This window comes from Alternaria alternata, assembly GCF_001642055.1.
Source record: "Alternaria alternata strain SRC1lrK2f unplaced genomic scaffold CC77scaffold_9, whole genome shotgun sequence".
Lineage (NCBI taxonomy): Eukaryota > Fungi > Ascomycota > Dothideomycetes > Pleosporales > Pleosporaceae > Alternaria > Alternaria alternata.
Window position 1 is genome coordinate 460,844 of NW_017306198.1, and position 23,076 is coordinate 483,919.

At 50.6% G+C, this 23,076-nt stretch overlaps 9 protein-coding genes and 2 non-coding genes across 11 annotated transcripts; 5 read left to right on the plus strand and 6 right to left on the minus strand.

Moving 5' to 3' along the window:
- Positions 1-737: 737 nt before the first annotated feature.
- On the plus strand, positions 738-1,927 carry CC77DRAFT_851552 (S-adenosyl-L-methionine-dependent methyltransferase). The gene is made up of 4 exons (XM_018533429.1): positions 738-930; positions 982-1,153; positions 1,205-1,435; positions 1,504-1,927. Exons 1-4 carry the CDS (start codon positions 866-868, stop codon positions 1,825-1,827), a joined length of 792 nt encoding a protein of 263 aa, XP_018386543.1. The 5' UTR covers positions 738-865; the 3' UTR covers positions 1,828-1,927.
- An 89-nt stretch (positions 1,928-2,016) lies between these two features.
- On the minus strand, positions 2,017-2,605 carry CC77DRAFT_934929 (hypothetical protein; the record flags this gene model as incomplete). The annotated part of the gene is made up of 2 exons (XM_018534406.1): positions 2,017-2,102; positions 2,167-2,605. 2 exons carry the CDS (start codon positions 2,603-2,605, stop codon positions 2,017-2,019), a joined length of 525 nt encoding a protein of 174 aa, XP_018386544.1.
- A 1,546-nt stretch (positions 2,606-4,151) lies between these two features.
- CC77DRAFT_t40 lies at positions 4,152-4,225 on the minus strand. Its single transcript has one exon. It is a non-coding gene; the product is annotated as a tRNA-Ile (tRNA).
- A 346-nt stretch (positions 4,226-4,571) lies between these two features.
- CC77DRAFT_852433 (ORC2-domain-containing protein) lies at positions 4,572-6,644 on the minus strand. Its single transcript, XM_018533432.1, has one exon. The coding sequence runs from the start codon at positions 6,514-6,516 to the stop codon at positions 4,771-4,773; it is 1,746 nt and encodes a 581-aa protein (XP_018386545.1). The 5' UTR covers positions 6,517-6,644; the 3' UTR covers positions 4,572-4,770.
- A 990-nt stretch (positions 6,645-7,634) lies between these two features.
- On the plus strand, positions 7,635-8,383 carry CC77DRAFT_1030753 (DUF1649-domain-containing protein; the record flags this gene model as incomplete). The annotated part of the gene is made up of 3 exons (XM_018526611.1): positions 7,635-7,710; positions 7,828-8,136; positions 8,187-8,383. The coding sequence occupies 3 exons, from the start codon at positions 7,635-7,637 to the stop codon at positions 8,381-8,383; spliced, it is 582 nt and encodes a 193-aa protein (XP_018386546.1).
- Positions 8,384-8,936: 553 nt separating this feature from the next.
- Positions 8,937-10,490, minus strand: CC77DRAFT_987934 (DUF1766-domain-containing protein; the record flags this gene model as incomplete). The annotated part of the gene is made up of 2 exons (XM_018536262.1): positions 8,937-9,677; positions 9,888-10,490. 2 exons carry the CDS (start codon positions 10,488-10,490, stop codon positions 8,937-8,939), a joined length of 1,344 nt encoding a protein of 447 aa, XP_018386547.1.
- A 445-nt stretch (positions 10,491-10,935) lies between these two features.
- On the minus strand, positions 10,936-11,023 carry CC77DRAFT_t39. Its single transcript has one exon. It is a non-coding gene; the product is annotated as a tRNA-Gly (tRNA).
- A 1,872-nt stretch (positions 11,024-12,895) lies between these two features.
- Positions 12,896-14,234, plus strand: CC77DRAFT_934114 (aquaporin; the record flags this gene model as incomplete). Its single annotated transcript, XM_018534364.1, has 3 exons — positions 12,896-13,111; positions 13,169-13,433; positions 13,489-14,234. 3 exons carry the CDS (start codon positions 12,896-12,898, stop codon positions 14,232-14,234), a joined length of 1,227 nt encoding a protein of 408 aa, XP_018386548.1.
- A 439-nt stretch (positions 14,235-14,673) lies between these two features.
- Positions 14,674-16,648, plus strand: CC77DRAFT_961788 (histone acetyltransferase ELP3). Its single transcript, XM_018535627.1, has 2 exons — positions 14,674-15,027; positions 15,083-16,648. The coding sequence occupies exons 1-2, from the start codon at positions 14,724-14,726 to the stop codon at positions 16,507-16,509; spliced, it is 1,731 nt and encodes a 576-aa protein (XP_018386549.1). The 5' UTR covers positions 14,674-14,723; the 3' UTR covers positions 16,510-16,648.
- Positions 16,649-16,650: 2 nt separating this feature from the next.
- On the minus strand, positions 16,651-17,468 carry CC77DRAFT_1019917 (hypothetical protein). Its single transcript, XM_018524940.1, has 4 exons — positions 17,277-17,468; positions 17,161-17,218; positions 16,955-17,047; positions 16,651-16,905 (listed from the first exon to the last, which is right to left on the minus strand). The coding sequence occupies exons 1-4, from the start codon at positions 17,315-17,317 to the stop codon at positions 16,828-16,830; spliced, it is 270 nt and encodes an 89-aa protein (XP_018386550.1). The 5' UTR covers positions 17,318-17,468; the 3' UTR covers positions 16,651-16,827.
- A 1,371-nt stretch (positions 17,469-18,839) lies between these two features.
- Positions 18,840-22,669, plus strand: CC77DRAFT_1094323 (hypothetical protein). The gene is made up of 3 exons (XM_018529728.1): positions 18,840-19,235; positions 19,317-22,104; positions 22,156-22,669. The coding sequence occupies exons 1-3, from the start codon at positions 19,154-19,156 to the stop codon at positions 22,382-22,384; spliced, it is 3,099 nt and encodes a 1,032-aa protein (XP_018386551.1). The 5' UTR covers positions 18,840-19,153; the 3' UTR covers positions 22,385-22,669.
- The last annotated feature ends 407 nt before the right edge of the window (positions 22,670-23,076 follow it).

Sequence of the window (23,076 nt, forward strand, 5' to 3'; positions counted from 1 at the left end):
GAACCGTTTACTGGGGCTCAGGACTCATACCAAGAGGGTGCGGCTGCTGTGACTCTTGTAGAATCACAAGCGGCACCCCCTTCGAACATCATAGGAGACTGTTATGCGCCAGCGCACTGGGACGGCGCGCGAGCGCAATCGAACGATTCAAGCTCTGAGTGGCTCTCGTGGGACCAAAGGGTATCTCGGCTCCTACTGCCAGGCGCAAAGCGCTATTCTTGCTCTTCATACTGCGCCCCTATGACGTCCATCTCCAAGCTCTTGGCTTCTAAGTGGCTGAGATGTGGCTCTTTGAAGCGAGGAAACAGGAAGTCAGATAGTCCCATTCGGATCTCGGCTGGGCCACAGCATAGCCAATCTCCAAGTTATGTAAATTAGAGCAATGCTCAGATCATCATTGGCTACCAGTCGTAGACGAGGACGGCATCTATCCGGTAGCGTACCATATCAGGCTGTATATCCCCTAGTGCCAGACTGGAGTCAGTAGTGGGTGTTACACAGCCGGCCTGTGCTTACTGTTGATGCTACATGTTTTTCGACGAGTTGTTGATCTTCGAGCTACCACGCCGTTGGCTTGGTAGAAGCACTAAGCTCGACACAGCCTCAGGCTAACAGCTCCATGAGACATGGGCCGCAACAAGATAGTTCCAAGTATTCCAAGCTTTTGCGATTCTGGAGTATGGTATCCGAATATCTGGTGTTGTCAATAAAAAGGTGGGGTGACGTCAAGGATGTGCTGTCACCCAGTCAGGTCCAAGTGCCAGGTACCGAATTAGCGCAGCGCACTGATCAACGGATCTCAAGCCTCACGGAAACGGTCTCACACTCTGCCGTCACATCCTGAATCCTTGCATTATTCCAGATCATGGCGTCCGAGGCCCGCTTCGTTGAGAACAGAACCCGTTTGGTTTCCCACTTTGATGAATACAAGTACCGAGCGCTACGTTCCGCCACTTCCGTAGCCATAGCTAACGGTTTCAGGACACGGGATGCGCAAGGCGACGGGTGGGCCAAACTATGGGAAAAGAATGAGCAGGATCTGTGGGATCGGGGCCAGCCTTCGCCTGCATTGACTACATTCCTGGAAGAACATCCTTATCGTGAGACGCTGTTTCAAGACAAGACTAGACGACAATTGAAGGCCTTTGTACCCGTAGGTTTCTCTTGACGAACTGGTCCACAAAAGAGGCTCATCATACACTAGGGCTGCGGAAAAGGACATGATGTGGCGCTCTTAGCACGCCATCGCTTCAAGACGTGGGGTCTTGAAATTTCTCAGGGAGCAGTGGATGTTGCAAATCAAAACGTAAAATCCTACTTGGAGCCTTCGGCTGGTCATCATGCTGACGTCGTGCTCGGCGACTTCTTCAAGAAGGATATCGAGGCCCATCTTGGGCCAGACTTCCATGGCTTCGATCTGATCTATGATTATACGGTAAGTTCCGAATGCCGGGCTTCGGCAGTTCGATGTACTCATGATGAGGGCTGATGGTCTCGATCCAGTTCCTGTGTGCCCTACTTCCTGAGATGAGAAAAGACTGGGCTGAGCGCATGAAAAGTCTTTTGTCGCCAACTGGCGTCCTCGTATGCCTCGAGTTCCCCATGTGGAAGCCTTTGAAAGATCAGGGCCCGCCTTGGGGTCTCAATGGCGTACACTGGAATCTTTTGGCTGAAGGTGCTGACGGTCTATTTGACGAATCCGGCAATCTTCTTGGAGGCGGCCAAGAAAAGGGCTCATTCGAGAGAGTCGTATACTGGAAGCCACCAGTTTCGTTTAAGCAGAGCCGCGGTGAAGACATGCTCAGCGTATGGAAGTTAAAGCAGTAGACCCCGACGTAATTGGGGCTTGTTGTCATGCTCCATCAATAACTTTCAGCAGCAAATTTCCACATGGTAACACTGTTCGCACACGAAGCCTAGAAGTCTTCCAATGTGACATCATGACGACCAATCAAGGTTCCATTGACATAGTAGCAATGCTAAAGTCTTATAGTCTACCTAGTCCCGAGTACCATCTCACATCCCATCAGTCAGCATAGCCTCGACTATCTGCACATGCCGGTTTGCATTTGTTTCGCTCCACTCCGTCTCATAGTTCAGCCCTACATATATGGAAGTATGAAGTAAGTGTATGTCTCACGTGCATTTTGTAGAACGGGAACTTACCATATGGCCAGAAATGCCCACCACCACAAGTAATCTTCGCATTCGCCCCATCAAAGCTTCTCAACAATGGTAGCGCTGTCTTCCAATCACCCGCTGCGCACTTCGTGTTGAAAGCCGCCGTCTGGCCAACTCCCAACGTATGGGATATTTCGTGCATCGCTGTCCTTTCGGTCATGTAAGCGTGATCCGAGCCGAAGCGTAGGTCGCCGTTGTAGTTTGCTTCGGCAGTAGGAACACCTGGTGCATATGCTACGCGGATCGTTTTGTTGGCATCAGAGTACTTTTCGTAGCGCGCAACGGCCTTGGTCATCGCGGCTTCGATCTTGGTGTATGCATCTCTTTGGTCAGCAGTGGGGTTGGAAGCTTTTGCCAAAGACCAAGTCAGGCGTGCAGATGCGCTGCAAGCATGTGCCGCGACGAGAAGAAGAGAGAATTGCATGACGGTAGATGTGATTGCTCGTATCGACACAAGAGATGTGGTTGCTGGCTGTGGAAAGCTTGCATCTCGGGGAGTACTACGGTATGCCTATTGATATATCTCGATTTCTCTTTTGATTTGTCCCCACTACTGATTACCACTCACACCTCCTTTGTTGTAGTGGTTGTAATCAGGAGCGGCTATACAACCAGATTAGGGAGGCGGACATATGAGATGGCATGTGGGTCGAAGCGCAGAAATATTACTCCCATCCAGCAAACACTATCATTCGGCCACGCATGATACCTTTCCATGGCGCACGGATGATGTTTAATGTACATTGGCTTGGTAGTGCGGTGTACAAGGGCTGAAACGATCAAGCGTCGGAGATTTGATTGTATATAGATACCCTCCCCGCACTTCGGAAGATTTCCAAATCGGCAATGATAAACACCTGCCGGTGCGCAAACATTAACCCGCCTGCCGGTGCTGACTCTGGCTGACCCAAGCTTCAAGATATCACTATATCGTTTACTTCTTCGTATAGGTCTTCGAACCCTCTTCCCCAATCAGCTTTCTCCTAATAGCGACCATGATCTCGGGCGCTCTATGGGCAGATTATATGTGCATACCAAACACTAGTCTTTATCCAGGAAGGACGAAGTCTTCGCTGGCAAGAAAACATAACTGCTTCTATGCGAGTACTCGCAAGCACAGTTTCTTGTGAGGCATAGTTGTGCAAGGCTACAACCTCGTGAGGTCTGAACGATTGACCCGAAATTTGGGCGGATCAGGCCCGTATATAGGTAGGATTTTACCATGATTACAAAGGAAGTGGTACGAGTATCGGTTTACCATTCGGCGCTGACGTGGGCAGTCACGCATTACATGTAATCTCACTGCACTGAAATGCTATACAAAATCAGCTATACGGCAAGTTTGTCTACCTAGGTACTGTTTTACTTACTTTATAACTCACGTCTCAAAAATGTATATACAAAGTATCACCATAAATATACAAGATAACATCTTCGTTATGCATACCATGTGATTCGCTCACATACTTTTCCAAGATCTGGTATGATGTAGCATTTCCCACTTAGTAAACTCGCACTGGATATGGCAGAGAACAACTTCCAGACTTCCTACCAAAAGACTAGAGTCAATGCCTGAATAGTCCACACAACACACTTATGTTACGTCGAGAAATATAGCCTCGAGCGACGACATTATACTATTAAGAATCAAACTGCCGAAGCGTCGATATGCAAGGAGTGAGTCAGGGTCTGCAACTGTGGTAAAGCTGACACTCGGAAAGTGATGTATACAGTAAGAGAGGAAGGTACTGCTACACTATATCAAGGATATTTCGTTGTATTTACCTTAACCATCTGCTAGATATATAGATTCCTTAGCTGCTTCTTTTGTCTCTCTTTGCCGAATTTTCCTTTTCTTCTTGTATGTGTGTTATGTTTCCCATCCTAGACCGACTGACCTGGCAAAAAGGAAGGCTGCTGCAACAACTTTATAACGAGATTTACACATTTGCAAAAAGAAACGGCTGTGATGGTCACTACGAGGGTCGAACTCGCGACCTTGGCGTTATTAGCACCACGCTCTAACCAACTGAGCTAAGCGACCTGTTGTTGTTCGATGAAAGATTGTCAAACAATGTAATATATATTGTTATCAAAAATCTATAGGGTCAGCATAGTTGAAATCGGCTCAGGTGCGGGGTTCAGAACATCTTGCAGTTGGTCAACTCCGAGTCGATCTTTGCCGGGCTGACCCCACCCAGCTTAAAACTCCACAAACACCATACCCAGCTTTCCAAGATATACTGTAACTCTGGAGAACAAAGCTATACTGCTCTTTGATGCCTGCATACCAATTGAATCAGGCAGGCAGATTACAGAAGAAGAGATCTCACCAGGGATGCGGGCCTGCATGTTAGTCGTTTACTGAGCCGAGATATTCTGAAGTAAGACAATCAACATATGGAAAAGAACAACGTGACGAGGACGGGAATGATGACCGACACTCTGTGAAGAGAAAGTGAAACGACGTGTCTTAGAGAGAGGAAAGTAAGGAAACATATGGTAAGAAGTAGAGACGAGAAATAAACATAGCAGAGAGAAGAGGAAGAAGAGAGTAAAGTATACAATTAACGTCGACCCATAAACCGATCAAAATGCCTCTCCAGCGAGATCTTCTGCGAGACCTTCCAACTCTTCTTGTCTAAAAGGCACCCACAATCTCTCTGTACCCATAGCATCCTTCCTACTTTCAATCATCTGATGATCGTGGAACTCCTTAAGCAGCGTCCTGAAGCTAACTTCACTTGTGCAAACGAATGCTTCGACAGCCTTGTGGTACAGCACACGGTACTCAACGCCTTGCGCAGACTCTGGAAGAACGTTCTTGGTTTTCTCCACTTTCTTGGACCTTGGCGTAGCAGTGATTTCGTCGTCTTGTTCCATATCACCACCCTCCATGAGTGAAAGTGCTAGCTGCTCCATGACAAGGATGCGGAACAGTTCTCGGGCTTGTTCTGGTAATGACCGCAAGACGAAGCCTACACCGTCTCTTCCGCCGACACGTCTACCGCTGCGTCCCAAGAGTTCATTCACAGTCTCAACCGTGTCTATCTCCGCGTCATAAGGGGCGAAGGTTGTTGCGTCGTGGAAAAGGAATTTGTATTGCGTTTTCATACCGACATCCCACAAGAGAGGGAAGTGGGGTGTATCGGCCGTGCACAGGAGGTTGATGGAGGGATGGGTAGCTAGACGGGCAATCATGGAGGGTACTGGCGTCTTCCGAAGGTAGGGCGAGTCGATGGAGTTCAAGATGACGGGTACTGGATGCGACGGCGAGTTGCTTGTGAGATGCTCGAGAATAAAATCGAGTAGGAGTGCAGGTTGATTAGGCAACTTCAGTCCTGCTGGTACCACTGCTGATGCAATGGTCAACAACAGATCTTTGATTGTTGTGCCAGCTGTGTATCCATTTATGACCACAATCTTCGGTGTCTTCTTTGTCCCTTTATACGGCGCGGAATTTATAAGATGTCGATAGAGGCGTGCGGTGAATCGCTCCGTGATGATGCGCTTCGAACCGTAACCGTAGAGACAGATGTTGAATCCTTCCTCCAGCTCGAAGATCCATTGGTTGTATGCACGGCCATGCAGTTCAAGTAGGAACTCTCTCTCGGATTGGTGACGGTCTTGGTAAGTTTGTATTGCTTGGAAGTATTCATCGTGGTTGAGTAGGCTCTGCGCAGAGAGGGTGTTGTTGGAGGTTTTGGTGCCGCCAGGACGGTTTTGCCAGAAGTACTCCTCATGCGGTGGCAGTTCAGTCGGAGGCGTAGGTGAGCGCTGCTTTCGCGGTCGTCCTACCTTTCCTGACCCCTTAGGTCGACCTCTTCCACGCTTTGAAGGTGTCTCTGGCACAGGTACCTCATCTTGTACTGTTCCCTCTTCACCTTGCTCAGTGTCGTCTGCGTCTTCCCCTAAGATATGTTCTGCAAGGTCTTCCTCCTCATCCAAGGCATCCTCGTCGCTCTCATCGCCATTCAGTGTGCGCTCTAGTATACGTCGGTTGCTTTTCCTTCGTGCGCTGCGATCGGCGTTGCGAACAATGGTGGGTGTGCCGTTTGGCGAGTCTCGTTTTGCGGACTTTGTAGGGGTTTCAAACACCAGTTTCCGGTTGGACTTGGGCGTCGCAGCGATTCCATTTATCAGGCCAGTTTTCTTCAAGATGGATCGTGGTGTCCCATGCTCGGCCAGATGTTGTGTCCTCCCCTTTCTGGACGGTGTCTGCGCTTCGGGCGGTTCTAGCTCATCGGGAGCGTCTTCTGCAAATCGTGCGCGTGACTTCTGCGGTGTCCCCTCATCAACGTCTTCTTCGTCGCGTCTCCGCTTTGTGCCGACCATGTCTTGTTCGTTGGGTGGATGTTTGGGCAGGACAGGGTGACGCGACTTGCGCGACTTGGGTCTTGGCGTGATGGTTGAGGCTCAACCTTAATTCTTATTTGCGAGAGACGACTGGGACCTGGCTTATTTCCACTGCACATTCATTGCTACTACCTGTCTTGCTTGCCTGTGCCTTTGCGAACTGCATAGGATTTGATATTCACTGTACAGAGTCATAGTGTTCGCGACAGGCGGTAGCATAGGGTCGAGTTTACTACTACTGTTCGTCGCTAGTAGATTCGCGCTGACATGTGATCGTGGGCCTAGCAAGCGTCGTGCGGCGAGTGATGCCTGACTGAAGCCTGACTGGAGCCACCCACCCGTCTTTTTTGAGAAGCTCACAACCACAGCATGCATGCATCCAGACTTGGACGGGCTGCAAACTGTTGGTCCAGGCTACGTGCATGCGAGACACGAGATGGCTTGGAGGAGCTAGATTTGGTCATGCAGGATTATGTCAAGCAGCCTTACGAACTATGCTAGCGCAGTCGGAACCTGGTCCAGGAAGCTGAGCAGGATGTTCGCGGCCCGTTCGTAAGCGGATACTTGGTGCCTCCGGGCGTGGCAGTCACGCCGTGGTGGTATGTCAGACGTGACGAGATTGTGATTCATATGGCAAGGCAGATGACGGCTTCATGTGCGATACTCGAGGACATGTCTCAGAGCGTGAGACATGTCAGGCTGTGGCTGAGACGGGGTTACAAATAGCTGTAGGGCTCCACGGGATATGCATTCAACAGACGCTGATAGGCGTGGCTTAGGCGAAAATGGTGCCCAGCCAGGATTGTGCTTCTTTGATGATCTCACGCATGCCGGCCGCTCCTTCTCAATTTCCGTCGTCGTGTTCGTCCGTTCCTGCCCCGCACAACCCCAAATCTTCAGCTCCATACTTCTTGCTCCCGCGACAACTCCCGCAACAACGCCCCACTCACCGCCACGAGACTGCTATCGCGACTCCCGCACCGTCAACGTCGACAGCCTTCGAGCGCCTCGCCGCGACACGATCGCCTGCCAACGCCGCCCGGCGCATTACCCGGACTTCTGCCCACGCTTCGGGTTCCAGCACAGCACATGCCAGCATGGACACACGGAGGCGACCAGAGTACAACCTCGAGATATTTGCGGATGCGGCGTGCGTCAAGGATGTTGTCAAGGGTGAGTCCCTTTTTCCCTTTCCAACCTGTCTGTTTTGAGCATCGGCGCGACTTTGTCACCCCACTACACGTCTCCCCGCCCGGATAGCGCCGTGGACCATAGTTGACCTTGCTCCAGCGATACTGCACACGATATTCTTCCACCGATACTTTACCTCCATCTCGCCCTTGACCCGCGACCTCCTCGACCTTACCCTTCCCGCCATCGACGATGTCGATCTTGAGACACTCATCGAACAGAAGACGTTTGCGCTAGTACGGGCGATAGACAGCACACACCAGCCGCGAGGAAGAGGGCAGATTGTCGTGCAGTTCTTTGAGAAGAAGCGGAAGAAGACGTCGTATTTCTTCAGCAAGGCAGACGAGGACGTTTGCTGGGAGCAGTGGACGCTGGACGTTACCCTCGCCCAACCACGGACCGAGACTGGTACGCTTTCTTACACTCTCTGCAAAGCAAGCTACTGATCATGACAATAGATGTGCTAAAAGTCCGCCGTGCCATGACAAAGTCTCTAGAGAAAGCAGCGCATAAGATCATCGCCATCGTAAACCGAGAGAAGGACCACATTCCACCCATCACCACCACCGATGCCAACCCCTTTCCTTACCAGATCGTCGTCAACCCAAAATCTGTCAACGAGAACGACTGGAGACCGCGCATCGGCCTTTTCTGAGACCTATCACCGTGACGCTGAGTGTAGTAATAACCCCGACTGTATATACAATCCATGATGTTATGAGGAACAGGAGATTCAACACCGCTGGGGGTAGTAGTCGTCACTGCGTGTGACGCAAAAGAGACGGAAAAGTTCTGGATTCTTTGCAACAACCACTTGAAAGACCGACCGCGCTTCACCCCTGTTCACCGCCACCACTACCACTACCAAAAGCTCCGTTGTACAGTGTCCGCTACGTCGGGCAAACCCCCATACCTGAATTGCATTCTGAACCCGCGGATATCGGGATGTTTGCTAAGAACACGAGCCTTTGTCGCTCTTGATTGTTTAATTGCTGCTATAGCTACACAAGATACCCAATTCCCCAATGAGATTTTTCTATACATAAACCTATACGCACCACACACTGTTGATTATGATGTGAACGTCTGGCTACAGTAGAGGTAGTAATACATGTCGCGAGAACCAGTTTAGGTTTAACAACCCTCTCGATAATCGGTCTCATAGCGACTTCGCCCTAATCATCATACCCAAGCCGATGTCCAAAACATTACGTATTGGTCTTCTCGTCCCAGTCAACCCACCGTTTCACAACCTCGTCCACCTTCTTGACCCCATCTTTGGTAGCCTCGACTTCGAACCATTCTTTATGCGTCTTACCACAAGCATCGCACTGCTTGATGACACGCTGGTCTGCAAGCTCGAGATGAATCAAGCGTTCTACACGATGCGCGTGCGGCACTTTCCTTACGATATCGGTATTCGTACTTGATTGGCGTCGAGATTGTGCAGGCGAGGGCTGTGGAGAAGGCGTGGAAGAAGAGACGTAAGGGTAGTATCGTACGAGAGATAAACTGTATCCACATTGGCGGGTCCATTCGTTCATACGGCGGTGTACATTGTTTGCACGTCCGATCTTAAGGAGAATGGTGTCTTTTTCTGGTGAAGAGTCTGCCTCTCCGGATCGGGAACGAGCGGTATTGGATCGAGGTCGTTGTCCGCCTTTAACTGAGTATTGTCGCATGACATCTGACGTTCGTCGGCCTTGATCTGAACGTGTTGGCGGTGCTAGCAGTGTGGACGCGGCTGAGGATGGGGCGGGACCAGCGGATTCGGGTGTGAGCCAAAAGATGTAGATGTAGCCTTCTTCGTCGTGAGGAGAAAGGGGCTTTGAGAGTTGTGCGAGTAAAGTGGAGGCGAGTTGTGGTGGTAATGTGTTTGGGATGTATCGGAGTAGCTTAGCTGTCTCCGACTCTTCTCTCGTTGTTCGGTTTACGGGTCGAGCAGGTTTCTCCCCTAGTGGTTTGCGAGCAGGTGGCTCATTGACTGGCCGAGATGAAGACGGTGGTCGCGATGATGATGGCGGCCTGGAGCTTTGTGCGCTTTGTCTTCGATGATCTTGTCGTACTCGAGGTGGTGGTTGAGGTATTTGTTCCATAGGTGCCTCTTGTCCTTCATGATCCGCGGTTGGCTTTTCGTCTGTCCTCCTCTTATGCCGCACGACTTCAGCGTAGTCGTCGTCCGCAGAGCCGCAGCACAATGACGCCCAAAAACTCTGCTTCTTCCTTTGTGGTGGTGGTTTCGACGGACGATGGTCCCGACGCTTCCTCTCCGCCATAACATCACTCGGCACAGACATCAACGGGCCTTCCACGTTATCCCAAGTAGCTGGCCGGTTGATGCGCCGTGGCGGACGGGACCCAGATGTTCTCCTTCCTTGTGTGCTCTTCTTCTTCTGACGTCTAGTGGCTTCATCCGGCTCTCCAAAATCAAGGACACCCAGTCGTTCAACAAGTGTGTCGATACTATTCCTCTCTTTCAGCGGGTATAGTTGAGTTGCCGGTCCGCTTGTTGCTTGTGCGGCCAGTTGCTCCGCCTGGTCTTTATGTTGCCAGCAAAAGTAGGCCGCAGCGCCAATCTCGTCGTCGTCGCTATCATCGCTGAGAACAGATACTACGGCTATGACACCATCGTCTTCAGATACTTTTGCATCGATTGGACGTCTACACGGTCGCCCAGATTTAGTAATGCCTTTGCATGTTGTCGCCGGATTGCGCGAATCCGAGCGAGGGATGAGCGATTCCGGTGTTGTTCCTGTGAACATGTTGGTGTATCTGCAGTGGAGTTGCAATCAATGGGACTAGAGTCAAAGACGAGCTGCTAATATAACGCTCAGACTATGCTTGTGTAAATCACTCGCAGCAACCTTCACAGCCTCACCGCCACGTGAAGGGTAGGGTACTTGTGAAACTGGTGCCGATGGCAGTGAACCTCAACTACGAGGACTGGAACTACGGATGCGGTGTGCCAGCGCATTATGAGCCAGGCAGACATCGCCTCGAAGTGGGCGCGTAGCTGAAAAGAGATGGCGGGTCTCGAAAACGCGAGGTGGGCACGTGGCGGTGCATGTGGCGCAGCGAGCGAAAAGAGTTAGGCGTGGCACAGGGTGCACGGATCAGGATCCCAAAATTCTTCTTCCTCTTCCAACCTACTTTAACCACGGTCGTCCACAGGACCCACGAACGAAAAAAAAAAAAAGCTTTGTAAGCTGCATCGGCCGGGAATCGAACCCGGGGCTAGCCGAAACTGTCCTGTGATGGATGGCAACGGCTAATTTTACCACTAAACCACCGATGCGAGGTTTGGAACCAACGAACTGTTGATTGCTTGATAGAGGTTTCGCTTCGCTGTACACAATATATCCCTAAGATAGACTTTTCTTGGGAAGATGGAGGCAATCGATTCTGCAGGTCTTCGCAGTCAGCTATGTGGGGTACAAGCTGCAGTAGGCTGGAATCGGACAAAGCTAGGATTCTCCGACTCGCGTAACGTTCTGGATCAAACATTAGATTCCCTCCTGCATTTAGCAGTAGTTTTTATGTGTCTTTTACATCTTGCTGGTGTCATTCTGGAGAAACCTAGACTACTGTACGTGCCAAATAGCGCGAAATTCTGAATGCCAAACTGTATTCATCCCGTCAAGTTGTTGGGTATGCTTGGAGTATGTCGCATTGTTGAACTGTCCACACCAATCTGGTGATATATACCTAGGTACGCTGGAGAGTACTCTGAGCCAGAACATTCCGGACCACTGGAAGCAAAAATTTTCCAATATCAAACACAAGACCCAGGTAGCGAGCTGAACTAGTTGTGTGAAGCCTTGTCTGTCATGTAGGCTGTTGGAGGGCGCTGAGACTTGTACCTGGCTAAGTTGTTCTTGCGTTGAAGTATCCAATGTCGAAGCACTTGCATTCTCTGCGATTCTGAAACTTATCCATCTACACAATGAACGGTTGCGTCGATATGACAGCGATGTGAACGAATATTGGGGCTTGCGCATGTCTTCCGCTTGGATACGCCAGACCGCAGTAGCGGCTGGTATGCATCAAATATGAGCATGTGGCGTTGCTCACCAGGACAACCCGTTGCCACTCCTAAGAGCTTGCCTGTTCATCTGCAGTCATGCGTTGTAAGCCTTGCAGTGGTGCCATTTCGAGAAGTCGATTGCTCGAATAGAAACCCGATGCTCTCAATCTGTCAAGGTAGGGTCCGCGCTTAATAGCGTCTACCAGCAGAAGCCTGTTTTCGGATCAGCCACGCACAATTGCAGTCGCGTATTTCGCCTGTGGTTTTATTCATTCAGGTTTGCCAACCAGTGGGGACGTGTTTATAGTGCAAACACATTCATTCCCGCAGTTAGCAACTTTTGATCAATCGTTTCGCCTGAAGTTCGAATTGAACGTTAACAACACAACGAATTGCGATGATTTTCGCATGACGTTTCTGCAGACAAACTCTAAGATGAACGGTTGGTAGACAGGTTACCGGGACATAGTCCCCTCTGGCGTGGCCTGGACTGACTATCGGAGCCCGCCCCGATACTAGCGCGCCACATTATCGCGACAGATCCCAGCTACGATCACGATCCGTCGCTCTTTTCAGACAACTATGATGCTACGTTAGCCACATTTTTACCGCTTTTGGTTCAACGTTGACCCAACTCCAGAACTTACCAGTATACCTTAGGCGTAGCAGGCATGGTAGTTCGGGATCCAGACGTGCGGCCGTCGCGTCAACGGCTGAAGCATGACGACACTTTGCTTTGACCATTCGAGTAGCCGTCAGTTGTAGAGCCAGAAGCCGACTACTCTGGTAATGATGTGTGTCGATATTCTCGTGGATAACCAAGTGGATAGTGTTTTCTGTTTACTGTCTTCTCCATCTTCCTCGGTGAAACAAATATTTTCCTTCTTGACCTGAACGTTTACCTTCCCGTCACCCCTGGCTCGGAGCCACATCATCGCAATGAATATCAACGTACGTTTCGAATGCTGAGGGTATCAGCATGGAAGACAATACTAACATTTGTGACAGGAGCCTGTCCAAGGGAAAGCCTTTGCGCTTCCCTTCACGAAGGCTGCCAACCCAAATGCCAACCTCACCGATTCAGATCTTCGCATGCCTTTCATAAGCCGCGTCCCAGACAACATTCGAAACCATTTCATTGCCATGTGCGGAGAGTTTGTTGGCACGGTCCTTTTCCTATACTTTGCACTATCCGGCGCACAAGTCGCAAACAGTATACCTTCATCCGGAGGCCAGACAGTAGCGGAAGCAGGGAGCAACCCTCAGCAACTGCAGTACATCGCACTCTGCTTTGGCTTCTCACTTGCTGTAAATGCTTGGGTCTTCTTCAGAATCAGTGGTGGTTTGTTCAATCCAGCCGTAAGTGATTTTGTCCCACTGCACTCTTAGTCGAATAGATTTGCTGATGCCATAAAGGTCACATTCGGAATGTGTCTGATTGGTGCCCTCCCCTGGGTCCGTGGTGGCCTTTTGTTCGTCACTCAAATTCTTGGTGGTATGGCTGCGGCTGGCCTGGTCCAGTGCATGTTTCCTGGTGACCTTAACGTTCGGACTACTCTCGGTGGAGGCACCAGCATTACGCAGGGTCTCTTCATTGAGATGTTCCTTACTGCCCAGTTGGTCTTCACCATCTTTATGTTGGCAGCTGAGAAGCACAAGGGTACTTTCATCGCACCAGTGGGTACGTAATCATTAGACCTAGTCTGGTACGTCGCTCATGCTGACATCTTAAACAGGTATTGGTCTTGCACTGTTCGTCACAGAGTTGTCCGGAGTGTACTTTACGGGTGGCTCACTGAACCCCGCACGCTCATTCGGACCTGCTGTCGTTAACCTTGAGTTCGCACCTTACCATTGGATCTATTGGCTTGGACCCATCCTTGGATCAATCATTGCGGCGGGCTTTTACAAGTTCATCAAAATTCTTGAATATGAGACGGCCAACCCAGGTCAGGACATGGACCACGCTGCCAAGATCGAGAAGAAGAAGAATCTGTTGCTTGCTGCTGGTATCAACGAGTATGATGCCCACGTGGTCGCTACAGAGCTTACTGAGAAGGCCGCTGTTGCTGAGTCTGGCGGTCCGGACGGTGGCATCGTTGCTAATGGTCAGGGTCGACGTGGTCAAGAGATTAGCCCTGGCATGTACGGTACACAATTCCGTTCCAACTCTGACATTAGCGACAAGCGCGGCTCCGGAAGCTCACAATCGGGGATTGTACAGCCCCAGCGTCCAATGGCTGTGACTACAGGTAGTCAGGTTGGGAGGTTTAGTTACTTGGGTAGCCGTGGTGCCGTACCTGGTAACTCTGCACAAGTCCACGCCTTCAGAGCGGAAACGAGGCAGGACAGCCCCGCCATGACGACGAACGATGAGCTTTACGCTCCTCTACAACATGGCGCTGACGTACCTCTGGGAGGTGCTGTTCTTGAGGCTGAACCTAGACAGAGGGTCAACAGGACACCGTCTAGCTTCGCATGATGAGCGAATGCACAAATAGATATCTCCATATCACTCGGCATGTCGGTGCATCCTGTTTTTATTTAGCACTTTCTGTATATAACAAGTCAGTTCGATTGTTCATTGAAAGGTCGCCAATTGCACAAGTGATTTCACACAACCACGTTCTAATGTCTGCTGGCGCTTGTGATTTGAAGCCCCAGAACGTCGGTGTTGCATACAGCAGGTATATCAAAACTGTTGTAGCCAAATGAAAGCTGAATTCAATTTCATCGTTTGGCGAGACCGATGTTGGAATTGTTGATACGGTGAGTGCGCATCATAGAAGAGTAGGAACTTGGTGGTCACCACTCGATATTATCGGGCAAGTTGAAGCGATTGCACTAGTACGAAACAGTCTTAGCCCGTAATAAATCGCACCCCCACTCGTGACTTCCATATCCAGAGTCTGAGTCCTCCACGAGTCGTCGTCTCTAAACCGGGTACTTCGAACAATAAAATCTGCCCACCATGGCGACAATGACAGTGACGGAGACACAACACAAGAGGAGGCTACCGAAAAATGTCAAATTGCCACCCGAGAACGAACGTTATATGCGCGCATGTGCAGATATCGCCTCTGCGCTCATCCAGGACTATGAATCACAGGCCGATGGCTCAAAGCCCAAGAAGGATCTCAACTTGAATTCATTGCGGGGCCAGATTGCGAAGAAACATTATTTGAAGAGCCAGCCCCCGCTTACGGCGATTATCGCGGCGGTACCAGAGCACTATAAGAAATATATCCTCCCAAAACTCATCGCCAAGCCAATCCGTATGTCTTTCCAGATGTTGTCGAGAAAGTGCTGCAGAGCTGATGCATCTTGTAGGTACTTCCTCCGGTATTGCAGTGGTGGCGGTTATGTGCAAACCTCACCGTTGCCCACACATCGCCTATACTGGTAACATATGTGTATACTGTCCAGGAGGTCCAGACTCAGACTTTGAGTATTCAACACAATCTTACACAGGTTACGAACCCACATCTATGCGCGCGATCCGAGCGCGATATGATCCTTATGAGCAGGCCCGTGGACGAGTCGACCAGATCAAGTCGCTCGGTCACAGTGTCGATAAAGTTGAGTACATCATCATGGGCGGCACGTTCATGTCACTGCCAGAGTCATATCGGGATGAGTTCATTTCACAACTGCATAACGCGCTTTCTGGATACCAGACCAAAGACGTTGACGAGGCTGTTGCCGCCGGCGAGATGAGTAACATAAAGTGCGTTGGTATTACCATCGAAACACGGCCAGATTACTGCTTGGACCAGCATCTCTCTTCCATGCTACGGTACGGATGTACTCGACTTGAGATTGGTGTACAGTCACTCTACGAAGACGTAGCGCGCGACACCAACCGAGGCCACACCGTCGCTGCCGTAGCAAAGACCTTCTGTCTCTCCAAAGACGCTGGCTTCAAAGTGGTATCACACATGATGCCTGACCTACCCAACGTCGGTATGGAGCGTGACCTCGATCAATTCGTAGAGTACTTTTCGAACCCAGACTTCCGGACCGATGGGTTGAAGATCTACCCAACACTTGTCATCCGCGGTACAGGACTATATGAACTTTGGCGGACGGGAAGATACAAGAACTACACACCAAACGCCCTCATCGATATCGTGGCACGAATTCTGGCACTGGTACCACCATGGACGCGTATCTACCGCGTACAACGCGATATCCCTATGCCGCTTGTTACGTCCGGTGTCGAGAATGGTAATTTGCGAGAGTTGGCGCTGGCAAGAATGAAAGATTTTGGTACCTCGTGTCGCGATGTACGGACGCGTGAGGTTGGTATCAACGAAGTAAAGCATAAGATCCGTCCCGACCAGGTCGAGTTGGTACGTCGGGATTACACAGCCAACGGTGGTTGGGAGACATTCCTTGCGTACGAAGATCCGAAGCAAGACATCTTGATCGCCCTGCTTCGTCTACGACAATGTTCGAAGGAACACACTTTCCGACCAGAGTTGACCGGTCAGCCTTCTTCGCTGGTGCGTGAGTTACACGTCTACGGATCCGCCGTACCTATTCATGCTAGAGATCCGAAGAGGTTCCAGCATCAAGGCTATGGTACGCTTCTGATGGAGGAGGCGGAGCGCATAGCTAGAGAAGAGCATGGAAGTAGTAAAATCAGTGTTATCTCTGGTGTCGGCGTAAGGAGTTACTACGGAAAGCTAGGTTACTGGCTCGATGGTCCGTATATGAGCAAGACGCTTGAGCCGCTGTGGGAGAGAGACTGGTAGATAGAGAAGTCCCAACTGGCGCATCCTGGCGTTGGTGTATGGGTCGGTCATTTTGCTTGGACGGATGGATATGCATGGCCCATGCATAAACACAGAGCATAGATTATACCAAATCAATGTCTTGCTACGGAAATGTATGAACCCGCCTGTGCCTGCTAAACGCCGTGTGTCATATTACAATGTACAAGTGCTCTTTGCCTTTCCTCCACTGGCGCAACGACGCATGCATGTTCCGATGCTTTGTCGTCGCCTCCAAAGATTTTTGATGGTCTCTCATCTTGCGTTATCCCTCGGTCATGTTTCGCACGCTGTTGGGGCTCATGACAGGCTTATCGCACCGCGGCGGCTTTCGCGCATGTGAAGGAAGGCTTGCAGTCCGCAGAAGACAAAGAAGCCCTGGAAGCTGTTAGCAAGCTGGAAACTTCTTGTTCGGGTCAATACATACAATGTATATGAAGACCGCACCGAAAACCGCGCCAGCAACTGCGCCACCGTCCTCGGGGTCCTCATGTCCTCCCATTACGGTGCCGCTGTGTCCCTGTGAATTGCGTGTTAGCATATGTCTTAATCTGTAGCCATGCGCCCTTCAGCATCAGGGTGGGTGGCGAGATATCTTCAGGGATCGGATGCTTGGGCGCGCGGAAGACGTACTTTGAACAGCGCTCCGATTGTGGAGAGAATGACGATGGCGAAGAGGGACACGACGATGCTATTACTCCATCAGCTTCCTTGTTACTGCTATTGCTCCCAGAACAGTTCGCGCGTACCATGTCCAAGCATTCATCGCGGAAACAACGGGCTTCACCATGATGGGCGAGTTGTAGCTTCGGTATCGCTCGGAGGCGGCTGGTCTATCGGCGGCGGCGGTGGCGGTAGCGCTTCGATCGCAGTATCTTGAGATATTCCGCTACCTGTATTGGCGATGTCGAGGATGCTGTAGGAGAAGATGGAGTTCGGAGGTGGTCGACGTTGGTGATGGTAGCTGGAAGAGGTGCCTGAGCCATCGTCATGTCCTGCGACGACTAGCCGCGCGTTGGTCTGTGCAGTGCATATGCAAGTGAACCGGGAACTTCCCGAACATCAACATCGTTCTTCCGTTCGCACCATTCGATCCCACAAAAGCTTCAACGGAAAACTCTCCAGAGTTCAACTTCCGGTACAATAACTTCTTTTAGGCTTTGTTTATCACGCATCCCTCATTTCGTGACTTCATGTCCGCATCTCGGTGACGGACATTGCACGCCGATCAGCCGAATGTCTCGCTTTCAAGCAAAACATATACACGTTTGAGAAGATAAAGATGCAGCTTGACTTCTGAGTTTCTGCACAAAAGTAGCAGAGCTTGGGTAGTAAATCTGTTGACTTCATCTTAGGATAGCTCGGGCTTCCAGAGGTCCCCTCTAACATGATGACGAAGCGCTTTCGTGATACTACGATCGAGGTTTGGAAGCTGGCTTCTGGCCCTACAGGAATTTCCTCGTGTAGGCTTCGATGTACGTATGGACAAGACTGATTGTCTCCAAGATCGCCCGGGCGATGCCACGATAGTCGAGGGGGATAAATGTCAGCATGTAGGACTCATCTGTTTGGCCATGTCACGTAGCGTGGCTAGCCTTCAAGTTGACTTGATCACAGACTTGAAGAAGGTCCACCTCTGTTGATATGGTGCTGTAGTATGAGTTGTCAAAATCGATAGGAATCGCACGTCAGATGTTAGCTGGGACGTTCTCAAAGATGAAACGCTACACATTCCATAGTAGATAGACTGGCAACCTGCTTGGCAAGTTTTTTCGGAAGACTATCGACTAACGGCTTTATCACGGAGTGTAAGTCGAGATATGTCTGCAGCTACTTATAATTTAGGTGTAGGAATTCAGTTCTAGTGGAGAGGAAGCGAACCTTGTTGTAACAACAAGGTGCTACAGCGAAAAAGGCCGATGCATGCACAAATACAAAGAAGAGACGATGTCTAATCATATGATTACTGATATTAATGTAGCCGTCGCTGAGCTTCCGCCGCCACAAAATAGGTGCTATGTAGTTGGGTACTAAGTCTGCAGGAAGTGTTGTCCTGTCAACATGGCCTTGACGCTGAACGATGACTTCAGTATATTAGACGGTACAACAGAAGGGGAGGGCATTCAACGAGGGAACAGCAGTGGAGATGTACTGGCAGCAGTCTGAGCTTTGTGCACTGATTCTGCAAAAGGGCTGACAGTGGCGTGGGCAGTCAGCGCTAATCTGTAAAGAGTCGAGATAGATCTAATCACGTGCTTTCGTCACCGAGACGCGACGCGTCTTCCCCACCTCATCTGAGCGATGTGGCAAACTGGGAGTGATGGGATGTATACACACGAGCCAGTGTTACACAAGACGATCGATCTGCGCAATTTTCCTTCCAATCCTTGCCGTCCCTAGACTCTGTCCCTGAATTTGCCACCGGAGGCGTGAACGCGCGACAGACTATCGGCGCGAAAGAGCCAGGGGTACATCTGCCTTTCCACATTTAGTGCTTCTTGTCATCTCACCCCTCCGTCGAGGTTACAGTCTTTCATTCAATCTGTTCATCAGTCCTGTGTTCGCTGCGCGTTCCTCGATCTCAGTCGCAAATTCGCTTGCTTTTCCTTTCCCTTAATCGATCATAATGGCACCTCGGCGATCAACCCGCAAATCGACCGGTATCGCGAATGACGTCGCCACCGCGCCTTCACCAGCGTCTGCAACTGGTATGTATAGGCTGTTTCCGGCTCTCACTTATGGATAAGCAGTCATTTCTGTTCTTCACTCTAGTGCTAACGCGGTCATAGCCCTAGTAGATTCCCCCATGGATGATAGTCGCCACAAACAGAAGCGCACTCGCGCCTCTAGATCCTTCGTACCAAACTCTTCCGACCACGAAACGGACACAATCGAAGTCGAAGCGCCCCAAAAATCCGCCAACAGTCGCCGCGTCCTCAAAGAAGTATTGATTCCCACCAAGTCCAAGAAAGCGCCCGCCACTCGCGGAAGGCTAGCAGGACTCAACGCAGAACAAGCAGAGCAAGAGAGCTCAACTGGCTCGCCTTCTTTGGAGAACTCAGATTATGAGACACCGGGAACCAGCATCTCGACCACACCAGCTGCCTCAGTCAATCGTGGCAAGATGCCCGCCCGTAGCCGGCTGAACAAGGCTACAACGCCTTCGCAAAGCGCCTCATCTAAGCGATCTCGCAGCGCCGTACTAGACTCTGATTCCGAAGACATGACACTCGACATGGATGCTGAGATTGCTCTACAAATGCAGTTAGAGGACGAAGAGGATGCGCCACACAGCAAGCGTCAGAAGATTGAGACGGATGAAGACGAAGACATGCTATCTGAAGATGAGCCAGTCGCACCTTCGCGTCGCAAGAAAGCGCCTGCATATGTCGGCAAGGGAAAGGGCAAAGCCAAGGTCGAAGAGATCTTAAGCGACGACGACCGGGATTCATTGGTAGATGAGCTGTCCTCACCCCCATCTTACAAAGGCAAGGGTAAGGGCAAGGCTCAAGCATCTTCAACAAAGCGTGGTCGCTCTGCGCGTTCTAGTGCGAAGAAGAAGGGTACCTTCACAGAGGAGGACTTCCTTGATGACGATGAGTCCGATGGCGGAGAGTTCCGTCCTGACGACGCAGATGACGCCGATTCTCTGCTCAATGATATCGAAACACCCATGGCTAGCGATAGCGACGAGGAGCCTCTGATGACAACAAGTGCGCGTGTGAAGAAGATTGTCGCGGCAAATCCTAAAGCAGCTGGAGGCCGCAAGAAGAAGCTCACTCGAGGTGAGAAGGAGGATGCAGCTGGTCGTCGGGCAAGGTTCGCACACATCGCGGACAAGTGGGAGCGAAAGCGCGCCATGAATCGTGAGCGAGCAGAGCAACAGCACCCAAAGCTGCGCACTATGTGGGATGATCTGAAGAAGATTCCGATCCTCGAGACTCTGAAGGCAGAGCAGCCTGCATCAATCACCCGGCGATTAAAACCATTTCAACTGGAGGGCCTCAGCTGGATGGTTCGGCAAGAGAAGACTCACTACAAGGGTGGGCTACTCGGAGATGAGATGGGTATGGGCAAGACTATTCAGGCTGTCTCTCTGATCATGTCTGACTACCCTGCGAAGCAGCCGACGCTGGTTTGTGTTCCGCCAGTCGCTCTCATGCAATGGTCCAATGAGATCCGCGAATACACAGACAACAAACTCAAAGTCTTGGTGTATCACGGCACGAATGCTAAATGCAAGAAGATGTCTATTAAGGAACTGAAGTCCTACGACGTAATCATGGTCTCGTACAACTCTCTGGAATCACTTCACCGCAAAGAAACCAAAGGATGGTCTCGCGGTGAGGACATCATCAAGGAAGCATCAGCACTTCATGCTATCCATTACCACCGCCTGATTCTGGACGAAGCGCACAGCATCAAGTCCCGCAACACCGGTGTAGCCAAGGCTTGTTTTGCACTTACTAGTAACTACAAGTGGTGCTTGTCTGGTACGCCAGTCCAGAACCGCATCGGAGAGTTCTTCTCCCTTCTTCGCTTTCTGGAGGTTCGCCCTTTTGCAGACTACTTCTGCCGTTCGTGTGATTGCGAGAAGCTACACTGGGCTACCGACGATGACCACATGTGTGTTGCTTGCAACCATGGTGCATCTGAGCACATTTCTGTGTTCAACCAGGAGCTTCTGAACCCGATCACTGGTGATGACGTCCAGCTTCGCGAAGAAGCTTTGACGAAGCTTCATTTGATCACTGCTCGCATCATGTTACGGCGTATGAAGCGCGATCACACCAACTCGATGGAGCTTCCAATGAAGGATATCATCATTCACAACGAGTTCTTCAGTGAGGTAGAGCGCGACTTCTCAACGTCGATCATGTCGAACTCCTCGCGCAAGTTCGACACGTATGTTGCGCAAGGTGTCATGCTAAACAACTACGCCAACATCTTTGGTCTTATCATGCAAATGCGACAGGTCGCTAATCACCCTGATCTGTTGCTGAAGAAGAAGGCGGTTGAAGGTGCTGGCAACGTCTACGTATGTAACATCTGCGATGAGCCTGCCGAGGATGCGGTACGCTCTCACTGCCGTCACGAGTTCTGTCGCGCTTGCATCAAGGACTTCATGGATACCTGCGAAACATCCGGTATGGAAGCAGACTGTCCTCGCTGTCACATCGCTCTTGCCATCGACTTTGAGCAGCCTGAGCTTGAGCAAGATGAGGACTCTGTCAAGAAGACCTCTATCATCAACCGTATCAAGATGGAGAACTGGACGTCTTCCACCAAGATCGAGATGTTAGTATACGACCTCTATAAGCTTCGCAGCAAGAAGCAGACACTCAAGTCCATCGTCTTCAGCCAGTTCACGTCCATGTTGCAACTCATTGAATGGCGTCTACGTCGCGCCGGTTTCAACACGGTCATGTTAGATGGTAGCATGACACCCGCCCAACGCCAGAAGAGCATCGAACACTTTATGACAAACCCGGATGTTGAGGTCTTCCTCGTCTCTCTCAAGGCTGGCGGTGTCGCTCTCAACCTTACCGAAGCTTCCAGGGTATTCATCGTTGACCCGTAAGTACTATCCTTAGGCATATTCTGTGACAGCCTGCTAAAACAATTTAGATGGTGGAATCCAGCAGCCGAGTGGCAGTCTGCCGATCGATGCCATCGTATCGGCCAACGTCGCCCTTGTGTGATTACTCGCCTTTGTATCGAGGATAGTGTAGAGTCGCGTATGGTCGCGCTGCAAGAGAAGAAGGCAGCTATGATTGCTGGCACTGTGAACAACGACAAGGTTGCCATGGATCGCCTCAGTCCTGAAGACTTGCAGTTCTTGTTCCGTGGTACCTAGTCGTGCACGGGTTTTGTGTCTTCATAGGAGTTCGGGGTGTTACGGGGTGTATGGGTAGAGAGTTCAGGGCTGTCACACTACAGTCATGAGGCGTTTGTCGGTCAGCGGCGCGTAAGTTTGTATTTCTGCTTGAGGTTCCGGGACTACTAGCGTTGCACATACGGAGTACAGTCCAAGCGGGATCCGACGCATGGCGCAGTCGTAATTTTCGACACCTTCTCGATAGATTTATACCCGTTTACATCATAGCATAATACAGTGTCGGACATCCGCGTCTCGCCGTGTCTCGCCGTATGTAGCTGTATAAAACCTTTGGTCCACTATCTTCTGCTAGTCATGTGTGTTGTTGATGCGAGATCTGTATAGGCAGTTAGCGTGGTGAGCGCAGGGATGACGTCGATCTTCAGCTGTTCATCCTGGACTTGCTGGTACATCCTGTAGTACAATCTCAGGCACAACCATATTGGGCGCAACCGGATAGATACATAGAGATGCAACATGTTACAGTCTTCAAGATGTTCGCATCAGATCATTTACTGGATACCAACATCGAATAGTTCAAGAACTACAGTCGGGCATTTCTTTGTTTGCACTCTGACTGCTATTATCAGCGCAGCAATCATAACAAAAGTACTTTCAATAAACTTGGTACATTCTCAAAAACACTCTAGACTCACATCAATCACTACACG

Bases quoted from the DNA above. Each gene is read 5' to 3' on its own strand.
- CC77DRAFT_1094323 (XM_018529728.1), top strand. From the start codon at position 19,154: ATGGCACCTCGGCGATCAACCCGCAAATCGACCGGTATCGCGAATGAC. The intron at 19,236-19,316 runs GTATGTATAGGC...ACGCGGTCATAG, and splicing joins TTCACCAGCGTCTGCAACTG to CCCTAGTAGATTCCCCCATG. The intron at 22,105-22,155 runs GTAAGTACTATC...AAAACAATTTAG, and splicing joins AGGGTATTCATCGTTGACCC to ATGGTGGAATCCAGCAGCCG.
- CC77DRAFT_1019917 (XM_018524940.1), bottom strand. From the start codon at position 17,317: ATGGTGAAGCCCGTTGTTTCCGCGATGAATGCTTGGACATG. The intron at 17,048-17,160 runs GTACGTCTTCCG...CGCAATTCACAG, and splicing joins CAATCGGAGCGCTGTTCAAA to GGACACAGCGGCACCGTAAT. The intron at 16,906-16,954 runs GTATGTATTGAC...AACAGCTTCCAG, and splicing joins GTGCGGTCTTCATATACATT to GGCTTCTTTGTCTTCTGCGG.
- CC77DRAFT_961788 (XM_018535627.1), top strand. From the start codon at position 14,724: ATGGCGACAATGACAGTGACGGAGACACAACACAAGAGGAGGCTACCG. The intron at 15,028-15,082 runs GTATGTCTTTCC...TGCATCTTGTAG, and splicing joins ACTCATCGCCAAGCCAATCC to GTACTTCCTCCGGTATTGCA.
- CC77DRAFT_852433 (XM_018533432.1), bottom strand. From the start codon at position 6,516: ATGGTCGGCACAAAGCGGAGACGCGACGAAGAAGACGTTGATGAGGGG.
- CC77DRAFT_851552 (XM_018533429.1), top strand. From the start codon at position 866: ATGGCGTCCGAGGCCCGCTTCGTTGAGAACAGAACCCGTTTGGTTTCC. The intron at 931-981 runs GTACCGAGCGCT...TAACGGTTTCAG, and splicing joins TCCCACTTTGATGAATACAA to GACACGGGATGCGCAAGGCG. The intron at 1,154-1,204 runs GTAGGTTTCTCT...ATCATACACTAG, and splicing joins AATTGAAGGCCTTTGTACCC to GGCTGCGGAAAAGGACATGA.